The sequence below is a fragment of the Trichogramma pretiosum genome, unplaced genomic scaffold (assembly GCF_000599845.2).
Source record: "Trichogramma pretiosum strain Unisexual culture from Peru unplaced genomic scaffold, Tpre_2.0 scaffold10, whole genome shotgun sequence".
NCBI lineage: Eukaryota > Metazoa > Arthropoda > Insecta > Hymenoptera > Trichogrammatidae > Trichogramma > Trichogramma pretiosum.
The window spans coordinates 1,064,710-1,084,332 of record NW_019641652.1 but is presented as its reverse complement, the minus strand read 5'-3'; the positions used below and the strand labels follow the sequence as shown (position 1 = coordinate 1,084,332).

Below are 19,623 nucleotides of genomic sequence, written 5' to 3'. Positions count from 1 at the left end.
CCCTTTGCATATACGGAGAATCGTTCGGAAAGTTTCACGAGCGAATTAAACTGGATATACCATTTTTTATCCAAAAAGTAAAAATCGCTGGCCCATTACCTCGAGAGACGCAAAATTTCCACGGGGACGAGCCTCCATCGCGCGATCACGCTCCGATGTCATGATGTCGCTCTTGCCCAACCCACCAAGCCGATCGGTAAACATACGAGATATAGAGAGAGAAAGAGCGAGAAAAATAAAACGTCGACTTTACGTTCGTACCAGTCCTGTTTCGAGTCGAGAACGAGAAGAAGAAAAAGAAAAAAAAAACAGGAGAAAAATTATGCAAAATCAAAAGCATCGCCGCGATAATAAACAAGCCTCCGTGGCTTCGGCCAATCGGCGCGAGCCCGACGTCGCGTTAGAGCCGAGTTTATTTAAAGGCGAATCCAGCGTCTCGATCGCAATAGTATCGAATCGATTTTCACTGGAAGGCAAAGAAGAGCATCGAGAGGAGGATCATCGAAGCTCCTCCGTTGGACAGAGAGAGAAGAAAAAAAAATGGTAAATACACGTTAACGCACCACCCACGCGCGCAAACAACGCAGGAACGAACCGATTTTTCCTATTTCCAGACGACGTACACCGACAAGGGCCCCAAGCCGATCGCCGGGAAATTCTTGTGCTTCGACCATCTGACGTTCTGGGTCGGAAATGCTAAACAAGTAAGTGAAATCGTAAAATGTTTTCAAATTTTTTCAAAAATTTTTCAACGATCTTTCTAAGGCTGCCAGCTACTACTGCGCGAGGATGGGGTTCGAGCCCCTGGGCTACCGTGGTCTGGAGACTGGTTCGCGGCGTAAAGCATCACACGCTGTTAGACAGAATCAGATTGTATTCGTATTCGAGTCGGCTTACGAGCCTGACGACGAGGAGATGGCGCTTCAGCTTGGTAGACACGGCGACGGTGTGCGCGACATCGCCCTCGGGGTGCTCGACATCGAGGCGATCCTCGACCACGCCAAGTCCCGCGGCGCGGAGGTCGTGCGCGACCTGTGGCACGAGGAGGACGAGCACGGCCGCGTCAAGTTCGCCACCATCAGGACGTACGGCGACACGCGGCACACCCTCGTGGATCGCAGCGAGTATCGGGGATTCTTTCTGCCAGGTTACAAGAGGCAGGCAGAGGACGCCATCGTCGAGCTTTTGTAAGGGCGAAAACGACAAAAAAACATTTATCGTAACCAACGGTAGTAGCGTTGTATACAATTGCCCGCATTTACCACAGGCCGAAGGTCGACTTGAAATTCATCGATCACATCGTGGGCAACCAGCCGGATGGGCGGATGGAGCCGGTGGCCGAGTGGTACGAGCGCGTGCTGCAGTTCCATCGCTACTGGTCGGTGGACGACGAGCAGCTGCACACCGAGTTCTCGGCGCTGCGCTCGATCGTCGTGGCCAACTGGGAGGAGACCGTGAAGATGCCGATCAACGAGCCGGCCCCGGGCAAGAAGCGATCCCAGATCCAGGAGTACGTCGAGTACTACGGCGGCGCCGGTGTCCAGCACATCGCCCTCAATACCGACGACATCGTCGCGGCGGTGAGAGACGCTCCGCTTGTATCTTTTCTACTCCATATACATTTGTGACTCGTTGTGTCGTTATTACGCTTCATAGATCACGAATCTGCGCAAACGTGGCGTGGAGTTTCTCGACGTGCCCGACACCTATTACGAGGCGTTGAGGAAAAAATTGCAGGGCAGCCAGGTGCGAGTTGTCGAGGATCTCGACGTGCTGCAGAAGCTGAAGATTCTCATCGATTACGACGAGCAGGGCTACCTGCTGCAGATCTTCACGAGAAACATGCAGGACAGGCCGACCTTGTTCATCGAGGTCATACAGAGGCGCAATCACAACGTGAGTGTCGTTTGGTTCAATTTGATACTCGGAGGAGCGCAAATATTATTATCTTGTATCCTTTGCAGGGCTTCGGCGCGGGCAATTTCCAAGCTCTGTTCGAGGCCATCGAGATGGAGCAAGCGAAGAGGGGTAATTTGTAGAAGCGCGAATGAAAGCGTCAATGTGAATTTGCTCATTGAAAAAAAAAACAAAAAAAAAACAAAAAACCCAAGAATAAATTATTGTTAAACTTATTTATTTTTATATCCTCTTAGCGCTGTTACGTAAGCAGCATCGTATAAAAAACAGTGTTATCTAAACAGGGATGCAAACATTACAATAATATGTACTCGACATTGAAAGATCGGCGTTTTTCTTTTCTTATTTTTTTTTTTTCCTCTTTTTTACAATGAAAGAATTAACTTGCTCATCCACAATTACTTATTATTTTTTCTTTAATAATTCATCTGCTATCACTTAATATCAGTAACTGGTCTCCCTTTGTTTTTTTTTTTTTTTATCAAGAGCTCGGCGCTGAAATTAATTAGCTCACATTGTGTTGTGAATGCCCAGGCGGAAAATGTCGTGTCCGCAGAAAAACGAATTTGCTAATGGTTTCAGCACAAAAGTTTGCGAGAAGGCGTGTGGTGGATCATCATCTGCCTATAAATGAGAAAAGAAATCACGATTAGTCGAGTTACAACTTGCTAAAATTTTAATTCATTAATGAATGTTATTAATAAATTTAAATTTTGCTTTCAAGGGAAATAGAACATTAATAGTATTTATAATGTTGGACATTTTACGTGGAAATACATTAGTAACATTAGTATCGTAGTGTCAGGTTTTAGGTTCAGGCATACAGTATTCTGAATTTCAATTTAAAAAAAAATCCTAATAGTCAAAAACCAAGGTAAATTTCAATATTTTCAAAACAATTGATCACATGCAATCGCACATTCTATCTTCTCCTTTTCATAGAAATTCAAAAAAAGCTGACTTAATATTCATTGGGTGTGGCCATTCACGCGAGACAAAAAATTATTTTAGCTAAGCAAGTGGGTTGTACTGATAAGCAAAATACAATCAGCAGATAATTTTTTTTTCTGCGTTTACCACAGTGTGAAGATTAGCAGACGATCAAACATTGTTGTCTATATTGAGTCGTGCAGCGCGAGCCTGAAGATATCGTGCTGCACGAAAAAGCTGGTGCCAATTGGCGTCAGGACAAATGTCTGGATGTAAGCATGAGGCTGATCATCGTCAGTCTATCCAACCATGAATGAGCACTCAGTTTTCCATTATTGATGAAGATTTAAAGAGAGATAGTCGCTGGACACTTGTCAATCAGCTCTACTCAACATAAGAAAGTATACAGCAATCAAATTGACTATTTTTTTTGGTGTCTTGATGACATGATAAGAATTATAGAAGAATAAAAATAAAAAAAAACTATTTGATGGCTGTATGCAAGTTTCTGCGACAAAATCTCCCATAAATCTTATAGATCTCTATATTATAATATTAGTCTTGCTTTGTAGCATGTATAATAATTTACCTGCAGCCTTCCTAATACATTAATGAGTACGCCACCGTCGAACATTGGCTGTGAATCTATAGCTGTTATTATCCTGTTGATTTTTTGGAAAGTCAGACTCTGCACAAATAACAACAAAACCATCGGTTTAATCATGAGAATTTCAAAAAACTCTTGTGTCGCTCGCGTTGAAGTGTACTCACGTTAAGTTTCTCCATAATTTTGATAGCACCCTGAATTTGCTGTCCTTCGAACGTCATAAACGAAGATTCAGTCTGTAAAAATCAATGCATAAATGAGAAATTCATCGAGTACATCAACGGCCGATGCAAAAGTCAGCCGAACCGGCGCGTTCGGCGTCGTACGTGCACCAGTTAGTCCGGTACGACCCGCACGAACAACACACACTTACGTTGTACATATTGATGAGGTTCGGCCTCTGGGCAGGATCGTCGAACATGGCATAATATTGCTGAACGAAACCCTTGCCGATGGCTTCGTACGAGGGATTGAGCGCCATTTTTTAACACAGTGTTCGTTCGCGCAACGGGCAACAACAACAACAACAACAACAACAGAGGAAAAAAAAAAGGAACGAGGTGTGTGTGCGCGAGAGAAGGCCACGGCCAAGTAACCCCAGTGCACGAGCGAGGTTATGGCTGCACGAGACGTGTTTTAACGCCGCGGAATCGCGCACGAATAGCACACCGAAACTGTGAACTATTGATACTCGTACCAGCCGAGAACCGTTGCCGTTTCACACACTTTTTTTGCTCTATTACAAAAAAAAAGAGGCAAAAGTAAAACAAAAATACGATAGGAGCTTTAAAAAAAGAAACGTTGATCTCGCACACGGCGCACAACACTTGGCTGACGATATCTATATATATGTATATATTACGGACTTCTTAATTCTACGTGCGTGTACAGAAATCCAAATAGCAGCAGCAGCAGCAGCAGTAACTATGCGCGCGCGCGCTAACTCACGGCATTCGTTGGATACACACGATATACATATGAAATATAGTCTTATTTGGGAAGTCGCGCGGTGAGCCGCTCGGTACTCGCTCCGTCTCTTTTTAGCTCGTGGACAAGCCTATATATATAAGCAAACAGCAGCAGCAGCTGGAGAGCAGCCGCCCGAATATCGGAGCCGCCCGAGAGACCGCGAGAAAACCCTAGAATAAACGCGTAATTACTATATATATACACGCGGCGGCACGCGGTACCATTCTGGAATTCGCGCGTTTTATTTCGCACTGCTGCTGCTGCTATAACCGCTGTTGCATTATACACATAGCGACTCGAGGTCGGTAACGTTACCCTGTGAATTCATTTTATAACAAGCGCGCAGATACGAGTTAGATTTGGTTTTTGAACTGATTTATGAGTAAAATTTCTCGCTGAATCAAAAATCATCATTTTCAAAATGTTGTTCGGATGAGTTTTTTTAGTTTTGTATCAAAGTAACATTAAAAATGAGCAAATTTTTATTAATTCTTAAATAATTGCTTGATGCTTCTTTCGGGCCACATATCAAGCTCGGAGAAATCGATTATATCATGCTTATATCGCGTATAGCGAGCAGATCTTATCATTGGCTCGTAAAATTGCAATTACACTATTAATGCGTTGACACATAAATAATGCCGGTGTATAATTACCCTCGGAAGCTTCCCGCACAAATCGATGAATCGTAAAAAGAGGCCATTTCTTATACGTCAATCAAAAGCCCTACATGCGTGCCTACAAACGTTTTCGCTCGTCTAGCAGTAGGATCAGTGACGCGATGGCTTTTGGCAGGATCGGAGCGTCACTGCTGGCCTACTGCGAGAAATCGAACGTTCACGGCTTGAAGTACGTCGTCGCCAAACATCATCACTGGTCCGAGCGGTATATACACAAGTCGTTCGAAAATTTTCCCAACTGTATAAAGATCTACAATTATGTATCGAAAACAGATCGTTGTGGTGGCTGCTCTGCACGGCGAGCTGGTCGGCGGCTCTGGTGGCGCTCGCCAGCACGATCGGTTTCTACGCCATCATTTCATCACCGTCGACACGGCCGATCGCGACTGGATCACGCCGTATCCGGCGATCGGCATCTGCAGATTAGCACGTGCACGTGAGGCTTTCTTTTTTCCCGGTATATAGGCCGGTATACGATTTTACATACCCCGGGGCCCGAAAATAGCAATATCTTGTTTAGCGCATCGGCCGGGAAATGCTACTTTCGGGCCGCTGGTAAGTACGTAAAAATTAATACGCAGGTAAAGCCAAAGTGCGACGAATCGTTGACGAGCCGCAAATGGCTGGGCGTCGAGTTCGATTGTTGCGCGGAATTTTACCAAACAATTTCATCAAAAAAAGGCTTATTATTTCCAGTCTCGACTCGTCGGCTCTCAATGTTGAATGCACATGCATCTGATCCTGAAATTTTTGTAATAATATCTATAGGGTGTTGTTATCATATCTATGAGTGCCGACCAGTCGCTGCTCTCTCAGTTCAGCTGCGTCGAGTTACTTATGCCTTTGTCACGCCCTCACGATATGTAGTATTTGTCTCGCTCTTGTACAACTGCGCATGTGTTGGACGTTGGTATGAGTTGCTCGGGTGACTCGGGTCAATTTCCTAACTTTCTCTTCGCCCACATGTTCGGTGTTCAGTGCGTTTGATATATTCAGTACGAATTACGACGTGGCAGCGTAAAGAAGGAAGAAAATAATCTCCTAGACAAGTGATTTTTGTGGAAAAATCTTGATTTAAAAGTGATTGTGTGTTGTGAGTTTGTGAGTAGAAAAATGGCCACGTCCAATGACAAATCCATTGAAAGTTTGGATAACCAACAAAAATTAAAAACTTTGAAGAGACTACGAGAAAATGTCAATTGGGAAATCGAAGAGGAGCGACGTGAACTGCTCAATCAACTTTATCCCTTGGTCAAAGATTGGACGGACCAACTTCCGAATCTCCGGGACATTTTTCGGGCCGAAGAAATGGATTGGTTTATTATAGAGTCTATCAAGTCCGTGGATTTTAAGAATTTCAGGGTTTACATAGTACCATTCGTAAATTTCCTGCGCAGAACCGGCTATAAGGACGAGCCTAAATTAGACGAAGATGGCACGCCACTTTGGCGGCACACCACACCACTAAGCAGTTATTATACCAGACGCGTCATCTTTGAACTCTTTAAAATATACGAAAGATATATAGGCTGCAATGACTACCATTTCATTTCCGTTCGAAGATTCCTCGAGCTCGGTCAGGATCCCCATTGTCTCGTACGAAAAACAGGCCGATCGACGCTACACATGGCCCTGGCAGATGACAACAGATTATTATCCTCATTGCTACTAACAGAAGGCGCTGATCCTTTATTAGCAGACGAGGATGGATTAACGCCTCTTCATATTGCTTGCACGGTACTCCGCACTGAGTTAATAATCAAAAGACTCCTCGAATATCCGATGGTACAAGTCGATGCTCTGGACAAGTTCGGCCGGACACCTCTACATTATACTGTGATGGTCGAGTATAAAGTAGTACAAGTACATATCCAAATGTTGCTTGAAAATGGTGCTAATCCGAACTTAGCCGACTTGGATGGATTAACACCTTTGCATTTAATTTGCCAGAGAAAATACGATGTCGAATTGATAGAGCCATTTTTTAAGATCTGTGACAAAAATCATCAACTAGTGCAGGTCGACCCTCAAGATAATCGGGGTCGAACACCACTATATTACGCTGTGGCGAATCTTTTTCCAAATAATGTAGATTGTCTTTTGAATCGAGGGGCTGATTTATCGAAATTCGTTTTCCCAACTGAAAGTGACTTCGAAGAGGGAATGAAAGTGTGGCTAGGGCGACATTATGATTATAAATTGAGAATAGCGTCTGGGGCTATGGGTGTCCTGGACAATCTTGAGGAAAGAGGATACGAGCTAGAGCAAAACAACGTTCTCATGATCATGAAATGGTACGCCAAGTATGGATTGTTCGAAAAGTCGGAGGAACTTGAAAAATGTCTCGAAGACGAGGAGTTTGTGAGCAAAGCGAAAAATCAGATGATTCGCACGGGTGTGCCACCTTACCTCAGATGTTGCTATGCTGAATGTTTTTATTATTATAATGAAGTTGATGATGATGATGATGATGATGATGATGATGATGATGACGACGACGACGACGACGACGACGACGACGACGATGATGACGATGATGATGATGAGGAGGAGGAAATGGTGGATGAAGATCGAGCAGAAAAAGTAGTGAAAAAAGCTAAAGAATCATTGGAAGGTCCAATTCTGTCGCTCTACGATCTGATCCAGTTACGAGCCGAAGAAATCGAAAAACTATTCACTTACTGGGACTACGAACATTTCGCTCACATACGCATGCGTAAACTCACTGATAGGGCCATTCAAGCTTGTGTTGTTCATCTGTGTGAGATGATGTCCAGGAGATTTTTTCGACGATGGGCAGTCTATCCTTTCTGGGATCTTATTCACAAACGTCTTCCACTTGAGGTCTGTGAGATGATCGTAGAGAATCTGACGAACGAGGATTTATATCACATTTTCTTGGCGGCTCAGGGCCAATGCTCGTGATGGACTTTTTTTTGACCATTCAATTGCATAGACATGACATACTTCCTATATTAGAGCTTTCTTTTCCTTGCCAGATAACAAAACATTTTCAAGTACGTATCAAGAACTAGAAAATTGGAAATGACATCAATTGAAAAGTTAAAATTACGATACATACTACATAAATAAAACTAGAATAACGTTAATAAAAACATATCAATATTTCACACTTTATTATTTCTCAATTTCTGATGTTATTCTGTAGAGTTTAAACACGATAAAAATTAATAAATACATTTCAAAAATGAGCTCTGATTTTTATTCAAACGCACCACGATCATGAATGTAAAAGAGCTAAAGTTTTTTAATGCACTCGTACGTCACCCCAGATATTATTACAAAAATTTCAGGATCAGATGCATATGCATTCAACATTGAGAGCCGACGAGTCGAGACTGGAAATAATAAGCCTTTTTTTGATGAAATTGTTTGGTATTGTTACTGAATGTGTCGTTATTTTTTGGAAGGATTCTAAATTCAAGATAAGCGCTACGCATGCATACTATATCGACTACTCAGGCAGAAAATATTCACAATTATTCAGACGAAAGTTATCGGTAAGAAAACATTCATAAGCGTCATACAATCATAAAACTATGCCAGGCTTAACGTACGGAACTGTTTCATAAAGACTACTATGCCAGTAACGCGCCGCGATGAGTTTTTTTCCAGGATACAAGACTTTACACAAATGTCAATTTTTCAAACGGAATCAAGTCGAATCTTGAGAAGGATCGTTCGAAGAATCTTGAAGCTCAAGCAGCTTGCTGGAGGAGAAGGCATCGCTGCATCCAAACCTCTGTGAAAGTAACGCGAGATGGCCAAAGCTGAAGTTTCGAAAAATTCAATGGAAAGGGGACAAAAAATCTCATTCCCAAAATGAGATAAAATTTTTTTTTCATACCAGTGACCCGAAAGTGACTACTGCTGCGCAAAACGGAATCGAGAGCTATTTTCGGGCCACGCGGTATGAAAAATAGTATACAGGCCTGGGGGCACGTGTTTATCGTTTATTGGCACCAATTACACGCACCCTGAGACTTTTTGGTTTTTCGCGGCCTAGGGCATTAATAAACTATTCGATTTTAAGGTGTCTTTCTCCCCTCAAGTCACATGAGAAAATTAAAAAAAAAAAAAAAGTGTAAATCTGAGTTACAGACAATATTTTAAATTTTATATCAGCATGGCCCATGTCAATTTATAATGATAGTTGTATACAGTATAATTCGTTGGCTACAATGTTTATTTACATTATATCCATTTTACTGCCGAAAAAATTCGGCTTTCTATTCAAAATTTCACATAGAATAATCCTGTACTTACATGTATATTATATTTATTAGGATTACTAAAAATAAGCAAAACGTATGATATTTATCTTTTCACGTCATAAGATGCGTTTATTTATAAATCATTGCACATACATATCTATCGGTGCACATTATCCATCAAAGACAATCACCGCCGAGCAATTATACGTTATAAAAAATTTTATTCGTTCGATAAAAGTCCCATAATCATCGTGACTTGGAACGAAGGCGCATATTAATACAATTATTCAAGATCACTAGACTCATTATATCCTACAATTACATTTGTCGTCCCTCGATTAGTAGATAAAAACAATCAGATTGCGTCATCGATACTGCACAATTACATCATAATGATAAAAAACGCATTCAACAACAACAACTATAACAACAAATTATCTATAAATTCCTTCTCGGTATCTATCTCGGTGCAAATCGACCGATTAACAAAAATAGTAAAAAAAAAAATAATAATAATAACACTAACAACAAAATAACGCTATTTACAATTTTACGTAACGAGATTTCGAGACACAGACACATACACTAATGCATTGCAGATAACAGAGAGAGAGACACCTGTCGAGCGCTCTCGCACACGTGTTGCGTTGTGCATTAAAATCGAAAAACGCTGCGTCTCGCGCTCGCGCGCGGAAGGAAAATCGCGAGAGATCGGTAGAATTTTTTCCTCAATTATCCGAACGTCACGCAGCTATAATAATACGCGCGCGCGTGTAAGTGTGCGCCTGTGTATGTGTGTGTTGTTTTTTCTTCGCGCGACGTGCATTACATAAGGTAACGCACATTTATCATCGTCGTCGTCGGAGAATTCCACGGGTTGTGTTCACTGCTGCTGCTGTTGATCGTCGTCGTCGTCCGGCAAGACGATGGGCTCGTACTCCTTGGGCAAGTCGATCCTCTCGAGATAATCGATGTACTCGCCGAGTACGTCGTCGATGCGGGCCGCGTACAGCGGGTCGCTCTCGTAGATCTTGACGATCTCGTCGTTGCTCTGCCTGAAGACGATCCGGTCGTTGATCTCCTGGGCCGTGTAGCTCGACATGATCCTCTTGTCGATGCAGATCACGGGCAGATACATCAGGGCGAGATACATGGCGGTGAGCCGCAGCTCCTCGTACTCGGCGCGGACGTCCTCGAGGCTCGGCTTGGCCGCAGCTGGGCCCAGGCATCGCGTCAGCTCCCGATGATAGACCTCGAGCACTTGGCTCTCGTGCGCCTGGCGGGTCTCGCGTCGCGTCGACAGGTAAACGAGCTCGGCCAGGTCGATGGTGCGCGGCCCGTAGCGGCACAGCTGAAAGTCCACGAGGCAGACTCGGTCCGGCGATCCCTGCTTCACGAGCATATTGTTGGGCCAGGGATCGCCGTGGGTGACGCAGCGCTTCATCGGCCTCGCCTCGTCGCTCCAGCGATAGGCCACGGCGAAGCCCCGATGCACCGCCGACCTGACGCGGCTCGGATCGCGGCCCAGCTTCACGGCCAGCCGCTCGATCAGGTCCGCGGCGAGATCCAGCCGCTTGGTCTTGATGGCGGCCTCGGTAAAGAGGATCTCGGCGAAGGCCCGGGGATAGAGCTCGCGCAGCGGCCTCGAGCCGCGCAGATCGGCCAGCAGCCCGGAGGCGTGCAATCGGGCCAGAGCCCGGGCCGCGGCCTCGAGCTCGCCACGGCCGAACAGCTTGCTCTCGCGCATGGCGTAGCCGCGATCGCGCAGATCCTCCAGCACGAGGATCTGGCCGTTGGCCAGGTAGCAGCGCGGACAGAAGTCGTCGTCGTCGTCCTTGATGCCCCCTGCCTCGCGCAGACTGCGCCTCAGCAGGGGCGCCACCCGATTGAAGAACTCGGCCTCGTGATCGAACAGGCCGCCCTCCACCACCAGGTCCGGGGCGTTGGCCGAGGTGTCGTCGCGCGCCGGCAGCGTCTTCAGGAAGAAGCTCTTGGACTCGACGCTCGGACTGTCCGCCGAGCGACGAAACTCCACGACGAGATTGCGATGATCGCCCATGAAGCCGACCTTGCTCGACGAGTGCGCCGCCAGCGACGAGGACACCACCACGAAGTCGTCCGTAGCCGTGCCGAGGTAATTCCTCACGATCGCGCGGATCTCTTCCGGGCTGAACTCGTACATGATATTGGGCCTGCGGGACACTTTTGGCACACGGAAACGCACACGAAGACAAGACAAAAGAACGAAAAATCGAATAGGATCGGTCTCGCTGCTTTGCGCGTACTATCTACAATCAACTACTCACTACTGCGACGAGCACCACCACTGCAATATGCCTCGCACTACACTCGCGGCGGCCTCTTATATATACATATATCGCGCGTCTGTCTCTTTATTAAATAATATACCCGCGCTACGGAGTGTTGTACGAGCGAGATTTTTATTGCACACCAGGAATGACTCGGCTCGATCGTACTCTGTATGGTAGTGAGTAATGAGCAAAGTGAGACGCGACGTCCCGTGAGCTCTAACGTGTCGTCTAATCGCTCGATTTTTGTGGCCTTTTTCTTCGTCATTGTCAGTTCGATTAATCGTAATTATCGCGTGAACGATGAAAAAGATAAGAGAGGAGGAAGGTTCGGAGGCTCAGCGACTCGTCGAAAGAACATCTACGCGCGAAATTCACGATAAGACAATCGATCGTGATTTTTTGTTCTTTTTAATGGTGCGCAAAGATTCGTCTATATACGCGAGTCTCGATTCAGGCGTGGCGCGTTGATGTAATACACTTTGTTACTGGCGAGTCGATAATTGCAGTATATACGTTGTATCAGCGCGAGGAAGTATATCGTAAGTCATCGTGACGAGTTGGATTATTTAGTTCTTTTTTTTTATTGTTGTTTTTTGGGGTTTCGTCTAATTACTCGCTCAATAAAGTCATTCAGATTTATGGTAGAATTCTTATTCTCTCGTGTTTTCGTTCTCTGTCTCTTTGTTTTTACAATTAATTTTAACAAAATTCTAGCTATATCGAATCCAGTTGACTACGTACAATACATAGATTTACAAATATTACACAACACAGATATGTAAAGATCAATTAATAAACAATTACGGGCAGGTTTCTTGAATTTTCCCACCCTCCTGCGACTCGTTCTTCCTCTCTATCTTTTATCAAGATTCGATTCAATCAGGCCGACCTCTGGCCCTGCCACCTCTTCTTCAAGCAGCAGCAGCAGCAGCAGCAGCTGGGCGAGGCCCCGGGCAAGTTCTTGCCCTCGTGCCGCTTCGTCCCGGGTGGCTTCAATCTCGTGCCGCACGTGTCGCGTCTGCTCGACGTCGCCGAGCTCGTCCAGCTGAGCACGTCGCGCAATCAGCGCCGCTGCTACGAGTCCGCCATGCTCGAGGACTACCACCGGACTCTGTGTCGGGCCCTCGAGGAGAATCAACGGGAGGACTCGACGCCGCTGCCCACCCTCGAGGACGTCCTGGCCGAGTACGAGGCGGTGCGCGTCGCGGGCCTCTACCTGGCCGCGATGCACATGTCTCTGCCGCGTCGCTGGAGCAGTTGGAGCCGTCGGGAGCCCATCGGCGGCCACCAGAGGGTCGAGCATCCCAACGTCTATCTGTGCCTCGGGGTGTTCCATAAAAATTTTTATAACGTATAATGTAAATAAACATTGTCGCTATCGTACCATATTATACTACTTTCAAATTCTTTGTTGACGTTCTATACAATAGAAATATCCACGATTAGCCGAGAACGGTTACAATTTTGATAAACTCGGTAATAAAATTCGCTTCCTTTTTAAAGCGATAATTAAAAGGTTATTGACAAATTTATTGTTCATAACTTATAAAATTCATGAATTATCATTTTTAAATATACTTTTTAGTATACTTAATTAGTTTTTATTTTTTCACTTTCACGGTTGACGCGATGTAACTCAGTATACAAAACGATCTGATACACGTATATAATATTTATTTATTTTTACAAAGAAACCCGATGAACGCTCGAAAGATACAACATTCAGCGTCCGTCGCGAAGTTTGAACTTTTGAGCTTTCGAACGCTTTGAACTTTTTGAAATTCTAAACTATAAAGTCGAGAAGAAATTATTGTTTTTTTTTTCTTTTCGAATCAATCCCAACGAAATCTCCCGATCAACGAACAGTTTTTAGGGACGTTCTGGAGATTAAAACAAAAAAAATCTTTCCCAACCATCGCGGTCCATGATGTAATGAAAAAAGTCTTCGCTATCTTGTTACTCGCGAGCTTTAATCACGCGGACTCGTAATACGCGAATGACGCGTCGACCTCCAAATTAGACGCAGCTATATGACAAGCGTATTATTTTATACATAATCCGACGAAATATTGTCTTTCTCGCTGCTGTATTATTTTTCCGCGCTCGCTATCGCGCGAATCGATCCGTCGATTCGTCGTATTTAACGATACGAGCAAAAAGTCGGGAATCCCATGTGTCGGATGCCTCCAAAAAAAAAAAAAAAAAAAAATAAAAGAAAAGAAAAACACGCAATAATATGCCGAGTTCTAGAAAACAAGACATTCGCATTGAAAACACGACACGTTGTATATTGAATCCACTGCGTACATCTTGTCCGTGTGTGTGTGCGTGCGTGCAGCATCTCTCGTCCGTCTCTTTCGAGCTCCTATATATATTACGCGTTGCAACATCATGATATATATATTTAACGAGGGATCGTAGCGCGCGGGGTTCACCAGTGCGACTTCAGTGCGCGGCCGAGCCTCTTCCCTGCGTCTATGTGGGCTATCCTATAGATATATATACATCGTTCCACTCGTGTAATGCCTTCGAGTGCGTCGCTCTTTTGAGAAAAAAAAGGAGGGCGAGAGAGACAGAGAACGACATTTTTTCGCTCTTCTCGTGTGATTTCGTCGTCGTTGAAAAAAAAATAAATAAATAAAAGAAGAAAAAGAAGAAAAATTGCCAAAAAAATCGTTACTGATCGGGGATGAAGCTCATTAATATCGGCTTGCTGATGCTCATTTTCGTTAGCCTGATCAGCGTGGCCGCTCTGGCAACTGCTCATCCAGCTGGTGATCCCGAGGCCGTGAGTATTATTATTTTTTTTTTCATAAAAATAAAAGACCAAAAAAAAAAAAGAAAGAAAGAAACACGAGGCCTCGCGTTCTTCGAACGCGATTTATCGTCGGGGCCACCGACCTCTCTCCGTCATCGATCACTTTTTTTTGTTGTTGTCGGGGGTAATGATATACACACAGTATCCGCATACCGATCTTTGATTTTGGCCCGCGAGGCCGAGCTCGGGTACGACGCAGCCTTCTACGTACGGCGTCGAGACTCGAGCGAATTTTTCGTTTTTGTTTATTGTTACACATTTATACGATCGCATTATTATTATCGTCGTCGACGTCGTCGAGCGATAAACTACTATATAACGTCCGTTTGCCGATCTTCTTCTTCTTCTTCATCTTCTCTACGGCTATCATCTCGCGCGCGAAATCTGGGTCATTCGCAATTTAGCGCGTTACAATAATAACGATATTCTTATCGTCGTACGCGTGTCAAACGCGCTCTCGGGTATATTATACGTTCGCGAAACTTCGCCCGCGATCGTCGTCGCAAGCTCTTCTCCGAGCCGCGTGTGTGCTCGAGTTGCGCGCAATTACGTAATTAGGCTTTTACCTAGAAAATAATAAGGAGAGAGAGAGAAAACTCGAGACCGGACGCGCGACGCATAATAACCGAGACGATGTGTTTTTCGCGCGCCCGTTATGATGAATCCAGTCGTAACCGGTATATCTGAAATGCGATTGCGACTCGAGCCGCAAGCTCTCGAGAAACAGCCGTATCTGACTCGTGAATAAACGCTCTGTTATACTTGTACACTTGGAAAGATAATCAGTCCAGTTCGATGGGTTCATCGATCCGGAGATTTTATTGAAGCACATTTCGGTTTTGTTTCATCGTAAACGCAATTATCCAAGCTCAAATATCTAAAAGTACATCTCAAGGGTTTTTCGTCGGACAGATCGTTTCTAGGATAGGTGCTCCGAAGGCCTATACACACATACACACGCGCGTGCAAGTGGCGATTTGGAAATTCGCGCTCGAGAGCGCCTGACCCCTTATTAATAGTTAATATTGACACAGTTTCGCGGTCACGCGTATAGCTTGCATCCGATCGAGCTCGGCGAGCAGCTCCGCGCTTAAAAAATAATCGCGCCGTTGCGAATGTGCGTCGTCGTGACGAAAAAATGTTCAATTCAACTTATTTTGTCTATATAAAAAGCTCTACTATACCAGCGAGCCGATCGCTTTCGGTTTTCGGAAATACGGGAATTGATACATTGAATTTTTTTTCCTGGCTTCACCCCATCCCCCTTACTCAAAAATAAGTATAGCTATATGAACGAATCGAATATTTATTGTTTTTTTTCTGGTTGCAGGCGATCGAAAACATGAGACAGATACCGCAGTGGCACTGCAAGCGCTACAGGAAGTTCGATCTCGTGCGACGCTGTCGGAATTATCGCAACGGACGCAAGCACTGACACACGAGCTCGCTAGAGCGTATGCATATCATATGTGTATCATCGAATCGTGTATGGGACGTCATTGACGTCGTGCCCCGTTTTTCTCCCCCCCGCCGGCTAGGCAACGGAGAGAGAGACCACATATAGATTATAACGAAAAAAAAAGGGTCAGGCAGATCTCTCTGCCGTTATGCCGCGGTGGCTTCGTCCGGGCGGAGGCGTCCGCGAAGAGACGCGATTACTTATTTTAGGCGAGACTGCACAACAACAATTAGCATCGTCATCGGTTCGATCCTTCTTCGAACGATTGTTTGGATTTTTTTTTCACGTAACATATTTATTGTGTTTTATAATGTATATCAGTATTCAGTATTTATAAATATTCGTCGCTGTATCGGACATCGCATTGTATCGATTGCTAATTTTTTTTTTTTTTTTCTTTTTGACGTTGACATGTTTTTCCATTGTTTGTCGTTAGGCGTACGAAAAAAAATATTTATCTAGTGTACGGCTCGTCAGCCTGAAAATACTTCGTGCATTGCATTTCAAGATGATAATTATCTAGAATTGTTTTTACTTTATACGGTTTAATTAAGTGCATTGTATTGTATATTTAAAGTTATAATAAAGATTTACATTGGAAATATTTAAATTTATTATCTCGAAAGAAATTCGTCATCCTGAAAACCTTCAACCATATGTCATCTTCTAAGGTTTTTCATACTTGACTTCTGATCCGTTGATAACTCCTATTTTTTTTCAAGAAATTGCACTGCATTCTATTCCCAACAAAAGGATCGTTGTATAGGTAACACTGAAGGACTTACAAGGAGCTTATGAAATAGTTTGACTTTAATTTTTTTTAGAAAAAAATTTGCTGAGTAATATCTTTATATATAAACGTTATAACACATCAACATTGTTTTATAAACATAACTTTATTACATTATACAAAAATGATTTTCTTATAAAATTCACAGTGCTTTCATGAATGACATCACATGCCGCATTTTGTTAAATAAATATTGGACATTTTTAAAGAATAATATAATTTATTTGTATTAGTTGATACGTAAAAAATATTTAATTACAACCATTTTTACGAAAGAAATTACGTATATTCGTTCTCTCGATTATCACGTTCAAAACTTAAGAAAAGCCACGATCAATTCAAATCGGCCGCTCGAATTCAAGTTGGCAGTCGTGCCGCATCAGCTGTCGTCGTCTCCGCAGCCATGTGCACACGCCGCGAGGCCTCCCGATTCACGAGTCTGCATCTCTCAGGCTGCAACAGAAGAAACATCACTATTTCGAGTCGATACATTCATTTCTCACCGGGTGTATCGCGTAGTTTACACGTCGTGTGGATAAAGCTTATGCAAAATGGAAACGGCCGGAGAAGGAGCGCAAGTGCAAATTCGCTTTGTCACGAAACAACAGCAGTAAGTGAAAATCATAGGCAATTTTGTTTACAATGTTTACACGCGTAGGTTATGTGAAGTGCATGAGTATTTAATTCAATAAAAATCTGTTGTCAGTGCGATAAGAGCACGTTGAACGTTGCAGCACGTGTTCTTACCTATAGTTGGCTTGGTTTAACGTTGTGTCATTTATTAAACGTCATTTTTCAGATATGCTGTTCCTAATTTTCCATTGTCAGTTCCAAGTGAGTCTCCAGTGACAGAGCTGAACGCCCTTGTCAATGAATTACTGAAGGGTAAGTCTATTATTTCAGCGTTACTTTTTATGGAATGAGAATTGCCATTAATGAACGTTTAATTTTTTATGCAGAATCTAATGATCAGAAAAAGACCGTAGAGTTTGACTTCCTTGTCAATTCAGAGTTTCTTCGGACAACTTTGAAAGAACACATAGCAGAGAGAGAAATCTCTTGTGAAAATGTTATCGATATTGAATACATTGAAAAGCACCCACCACCAGAGCCACAAGATTGTCTTATACACGATGATTGGGTATCAGCCGTTGCTATGCAAGACAAATGGATTCTTTCCGGTTGTTATGATAATACACTTCATATATGGACGGCAAAAGGAGCCCATCATTTAAATATTCCAGTTTATCATACAGCAGCAATTAAAAGTGTAGCATGGATATCGATGGATAATGAATCTGCTACATTTGTCAGTGCATCACAAGATCAAACGGCTGTTATTTGGAAGTGGGATATTTCAAGTAATTCAGTTGAGATCGTTGCTGTTTGTAAAGGACACGAAAGAGGTTTAGAAAGAGTAGGTGTAAACGCTTCAAACAATCTTATGGCTACTGGAGCGTGGGACACAATGTTAAAAATATGGTCATCATGTAAGTACACTTATAAAGTTGATATAATATTGTAAAAATTGAGTTTTATGTAACAATCTATATATTTGTTTGGTGTATCAACAGCCCTACATGATGATCAAGAAAATGGTGAGCCTCCATCAAAAAGATCCAAATCAGATCCCAGTAAAACAAGGGTAAGTTTTTTCTTTACTTGTGCATTGAGTATTTAAACTGTTTTATCTCATTTCAAATGGATACAGTCAGCTAATTTAATTTAAAATCATTGATCATTATTTAATGATTGATTTTTAATTCCTTTTTCTAATAATGGGTAAATTATAATTTATAATTTTTTTATTAGATGCCAATTAGAACTATCAAGGCTCACAGAGAAGCTGTAAGCGGTGTAGTCTGGTCAGACAAAGCAGAGCTCATCACAGGCTCATGGGATCATTCCATTAAAATTTGGGATGCCGAATTAGGAGGGATGAAACATGAAATTCCAGGAAACAAAAGTTTCTTTGACATTGATTATTCTCCTCTGAACAGAACAATTATTGCTGGATCAGCTGATAGACATGTTCGGTTATTTGATCCTAGATCTACAGGTTTGTGCTATATTTAATAATTTTTTATCCAAATTCTGTTGAATCAGTTGGATGACAATTGATAGAAACATTTTTACTGATAAAAGCTTTTATATGATGAAAGTCACCCGAATTCCATAGCTCACCCATTGTTTAAAAAGAGACAATGGTACATGATAAATCATATTTGCCCTCCGTTAAGGTTTTCTATACTTGATACAGTTTCCTTAAATGGACTACATTAAAGTTGATAATTATTAACAAAGTTTCTCAAAATTGATAAGTTTAATCTACATCTTTGGATTTAAGTTCTCATTAGTTTAACAATATGTGTCTTTGTTTCAACAGATACTGTAGTTAAAACACAGTTCACATCCCATTCCTCGTGGGTCTCCGCTGTTTCATGGTCGGCCACGGATGAACATCTATTTTTATCAGGAGCCTATGACAATCAAGTCAAGTTATGGGACACAAGAAGGTGAGTCAGCCGTGTCACCCTACATCAATCATCTCGTGAATTCTTCAAAAATTAACGTATTTTTATTTCATCTTTTTTTTCTAACAGTTCAAAAGCGCCACTGTTCGACCTATCTGGACACGAAGACAAAGTATTATGCTGCAACTGGTCGAATCCCAAATATCTGATATCCGGTGGAGCGGATAACACAGTCAGGATATTCAAATCCAAACACGCTGTGCATTAATTCTAAGTATTTTGTTACAAAGTTTTTAATCGCTGCAAAGGATTTTGCAGAAAATAACACAATGATGTATAGATAATTTTTATATATAAAAAATCAACTGTTATATTAAGTCGAGAGCGATCCTTCTTCTTTCCTCCCCTCGATTGTCCTCGGTAAATAAGTTC

At 42.9% G+C, this 19,623-nt stretch overlaps 6 protein-coding genes across 7 annotated transcripts; 4 read left to right on the top strand and 2 right to left on the bottom strand.

Annotated features, from left to right (window-relative positions):
- The first annotated feature begins 338 nt into the window (after positions 1-338).
- Positions 339-2,240, top strand: LOC106656412 (4-hydroxyphenylpyruvate dioxygenase). Its single transcript, XM_014377363.2, has 6 exons — positions 339-543; positions 615-704; positions 766-1,187; positions 1,268-1,580; positions 1,657-1,896; positions 1,965-2,240. The coding sequence occupies exons 1-6, from the start codon at positions 541-543 to the stop codon at positions 2,037-2,039; spliced, it is 1,143 nt and encodes a 380-aa protein (XP_014232849.1). The 5' UTR covers positions 339-540; the 3' UTR covers positions 2,040-2,240.
- On the bottom strand, positions 2,118-4,404 carry LOC106656413 (probable nuclear transport factor 2). 2 transcript variants are annotated; one of them, XM_014377364.2, is made up of 4 exons: positions 3,828-4,384; positions 3,619-3,690; positions 3,437-3,535; positions 2,118-2,541 (listed from the first exon to the last, which is right to left on the bottom strand). In XM_014377364.2, exons 1-4 carry the CDS (start codon positions 3,933-3,935, stop codon positions 2,428-2,430), a joined length of 393 nt encoding a protein of 130 aa, XP_014232850.1. In that variant the 5' UTR covers positions 3,936-4,384; the 3' UTR covers positions 2,118-2,427. The 2 variants fall into 2 exon arrangements, with proteins under 2 accessions (XP_014232850.1, XP_014232851.1); XM_014377365.2 differs by lacking the exon at positions 2,118-2,541 and adding an exon at positions 3,002-3,146 and having other exon boundaries at positions 3,828-4,404.
- A 1,812-nt stretch (positions 4,405-6,216) lies between these two features.
- On the top strand, positions 6,217-7,532 carry LOC106656396. The gene is made up of 2 exons (XM_014377348.2): positions 6,217-7,464; positions 7,518-7,532. Exons 1-2 carry the CDS (start codon positions 6,217-6,219, stop codon positions 7,530-7,532), a joined length of 1,263 nt encoding a protein of 420 aa, XP_014232834.2.
- A 1,908-nt stretch (positions 7,533-9,440) lies between these two features.
- Positions 9,441-11,680, bottom strand: LOC106656417. The gene has a single exon (XM_014377370.2). It carries the CDS (start codon positions 11,518-11,520, stop codon positions 10,222-10,224), a length of 1,299 nt encoding a protein of 432 aa, XP_014232856.1. The 5' UTR covers positions 11,521-11,680; the 3' UTR covers positions 9,441-10,221.
- A 2,297-nt stretch (positions 11,681-13,977) lies between these two features.
- On the top strand, positions 13,978-16,516 carry LOC106656435. Its single transcript, XM_014377398.2, has 2 exons — positions 13,978-14,438; positions 15,799-16,516. Exons 1-2 carry the CDS (start codon positions 14,340-14,342, stop codon positions 15,901-15,903), a joined length of 204 nt encoding a protein of 67 aa, XP_014232884.1. The 5' UTR covers positions 13,978-14,339; the 3' UTR covers positions 15,904-16,516.
- A 597-nt stretch (positions 16,517-17,113) lies between these two features.
- Positions 17,114-19,573, top strand: LOC106656427 (ribosome biogenesis protein WDR12 homolog). Its single transcript, XM_014377387.2, has 7 exons — positions 17,114-17,327; positions 17,517-17,602; positions 17,677-18,207; positions 18,292-18,362; positions 18,530-18,776; positions 19,104-19,233; positions 19,321-19,573. Exons 1-7 carry the CDS (start codon positions 17,269-17,271, stop codon positions 19,457-19,459), a joined length of 1,263 nt encoding a protein of 420 aa, XP_014232873.1. The 5' UTR covers positions 17,114-17,268; the 3' UTR covers positions 19,460-19,573.
- The last annotated feature ends 50 nt before the right edge of the window (positions 19,574-19,623 follow it).

What these genes read in the sequence shown, in the direction of transcription:
- LOC106656413 (XM_014377365.2), bottom strand. Translation starts at nt 3,935, where the DNA reads ATGGCGCTCAATCCCTCGTACGAAGCCATCGGCAAGGGTTTCGTTCAG. An exon ending in ACCTCATCAATATGTACAAC is followed by an intron (nt 3,691 to 3,827) that starts GTAAGTGTGTGT and finishes TGATTTTTACAG; the next exon opens with ACTGAATCTTCGTTTATGAC. An exon ending in ATGTATTAGGAAGGCTGCAG is followed by an intron (nt 3,147 to 3,436) that starts GTAAATTATTAT and finishes ATGGTTGGATAG; the next exon opens with ACTGACGATGATCAGCCTCA.
- LOC106656412 (XM_014377363.2), top strand. An exon ending in CCGACGACATCGTCGCGGCG is followed by an intron (nt 1,581 to 1,656) that starts GTGAGAGACGCT and finishes TACGCTTCATAG; the next exon opens with ATCACGAATCTGCGCAAACG. An exon ending in TACAGAGGCGCAATCACAAC is followed by an intron (nt 1,897 to 1,964) that starts GTGAGTGTCGTT and finishes TATCCTTTGCAG; the next exon opens with GGCTTCGGCGCGGGCAATTT.
- LOC106656435 (XM_014377398.2), top strand. Translation starts at nt 14,340, where the DNA reads ATGAAGCTCATTAATATCGGCTTGCTGATGCTCATTTTCGTTAGCCTG. An exon ending in CAGCTGGTGATCCCGAGGCC is followed by an intron (nt 14,439 to 15,798) that starts GTGAGTATTATT and finishes TTCTGGTTGCAG; the next exon opens with GCGATCGAAAACATGAGACA.
- LOC106656396 (XM_014377348.2), top strand. Translation starts at nt 6,217, where the DNA reads ATGGCCACGTCCAATGACAAATCCATTGAAAGTTTGGATAACCAACAA.
- LOC106656417 (XM_014377370.2), bottom strand. Translation starts at nt 11,520, where the DNA reads ATGTACGAGTTCAGCCCGGAAGAGATCCGCGCGATCGTGAGGAATTAC.
- LOC106656427 (XM_014377387.2), top strand. Translation starts at nt 17,269, where the DNA reads ATGGAAACGGCCGGAGAAGGAGCGCAAGTGCAAATTCGCTTTGTCACG. An exon ending in GTTAAAAATATGGTCATCAT is followed by an intron (nt 18,208 to 18,291) that starts GTAAGTACACTT and finishes GTGTATCAACAG; the next exon opens with CCCTACATGATGATCAAGAA. An exon ending in CAGATCCCAGTAAAACAAGG is followed by an intron (nt 18,363 to 18,529) that starts GTAAGTTTTTTC and finishes TTTTTTTATTAG; the next exon opens with ATGCCAATTAGAACTATCAA.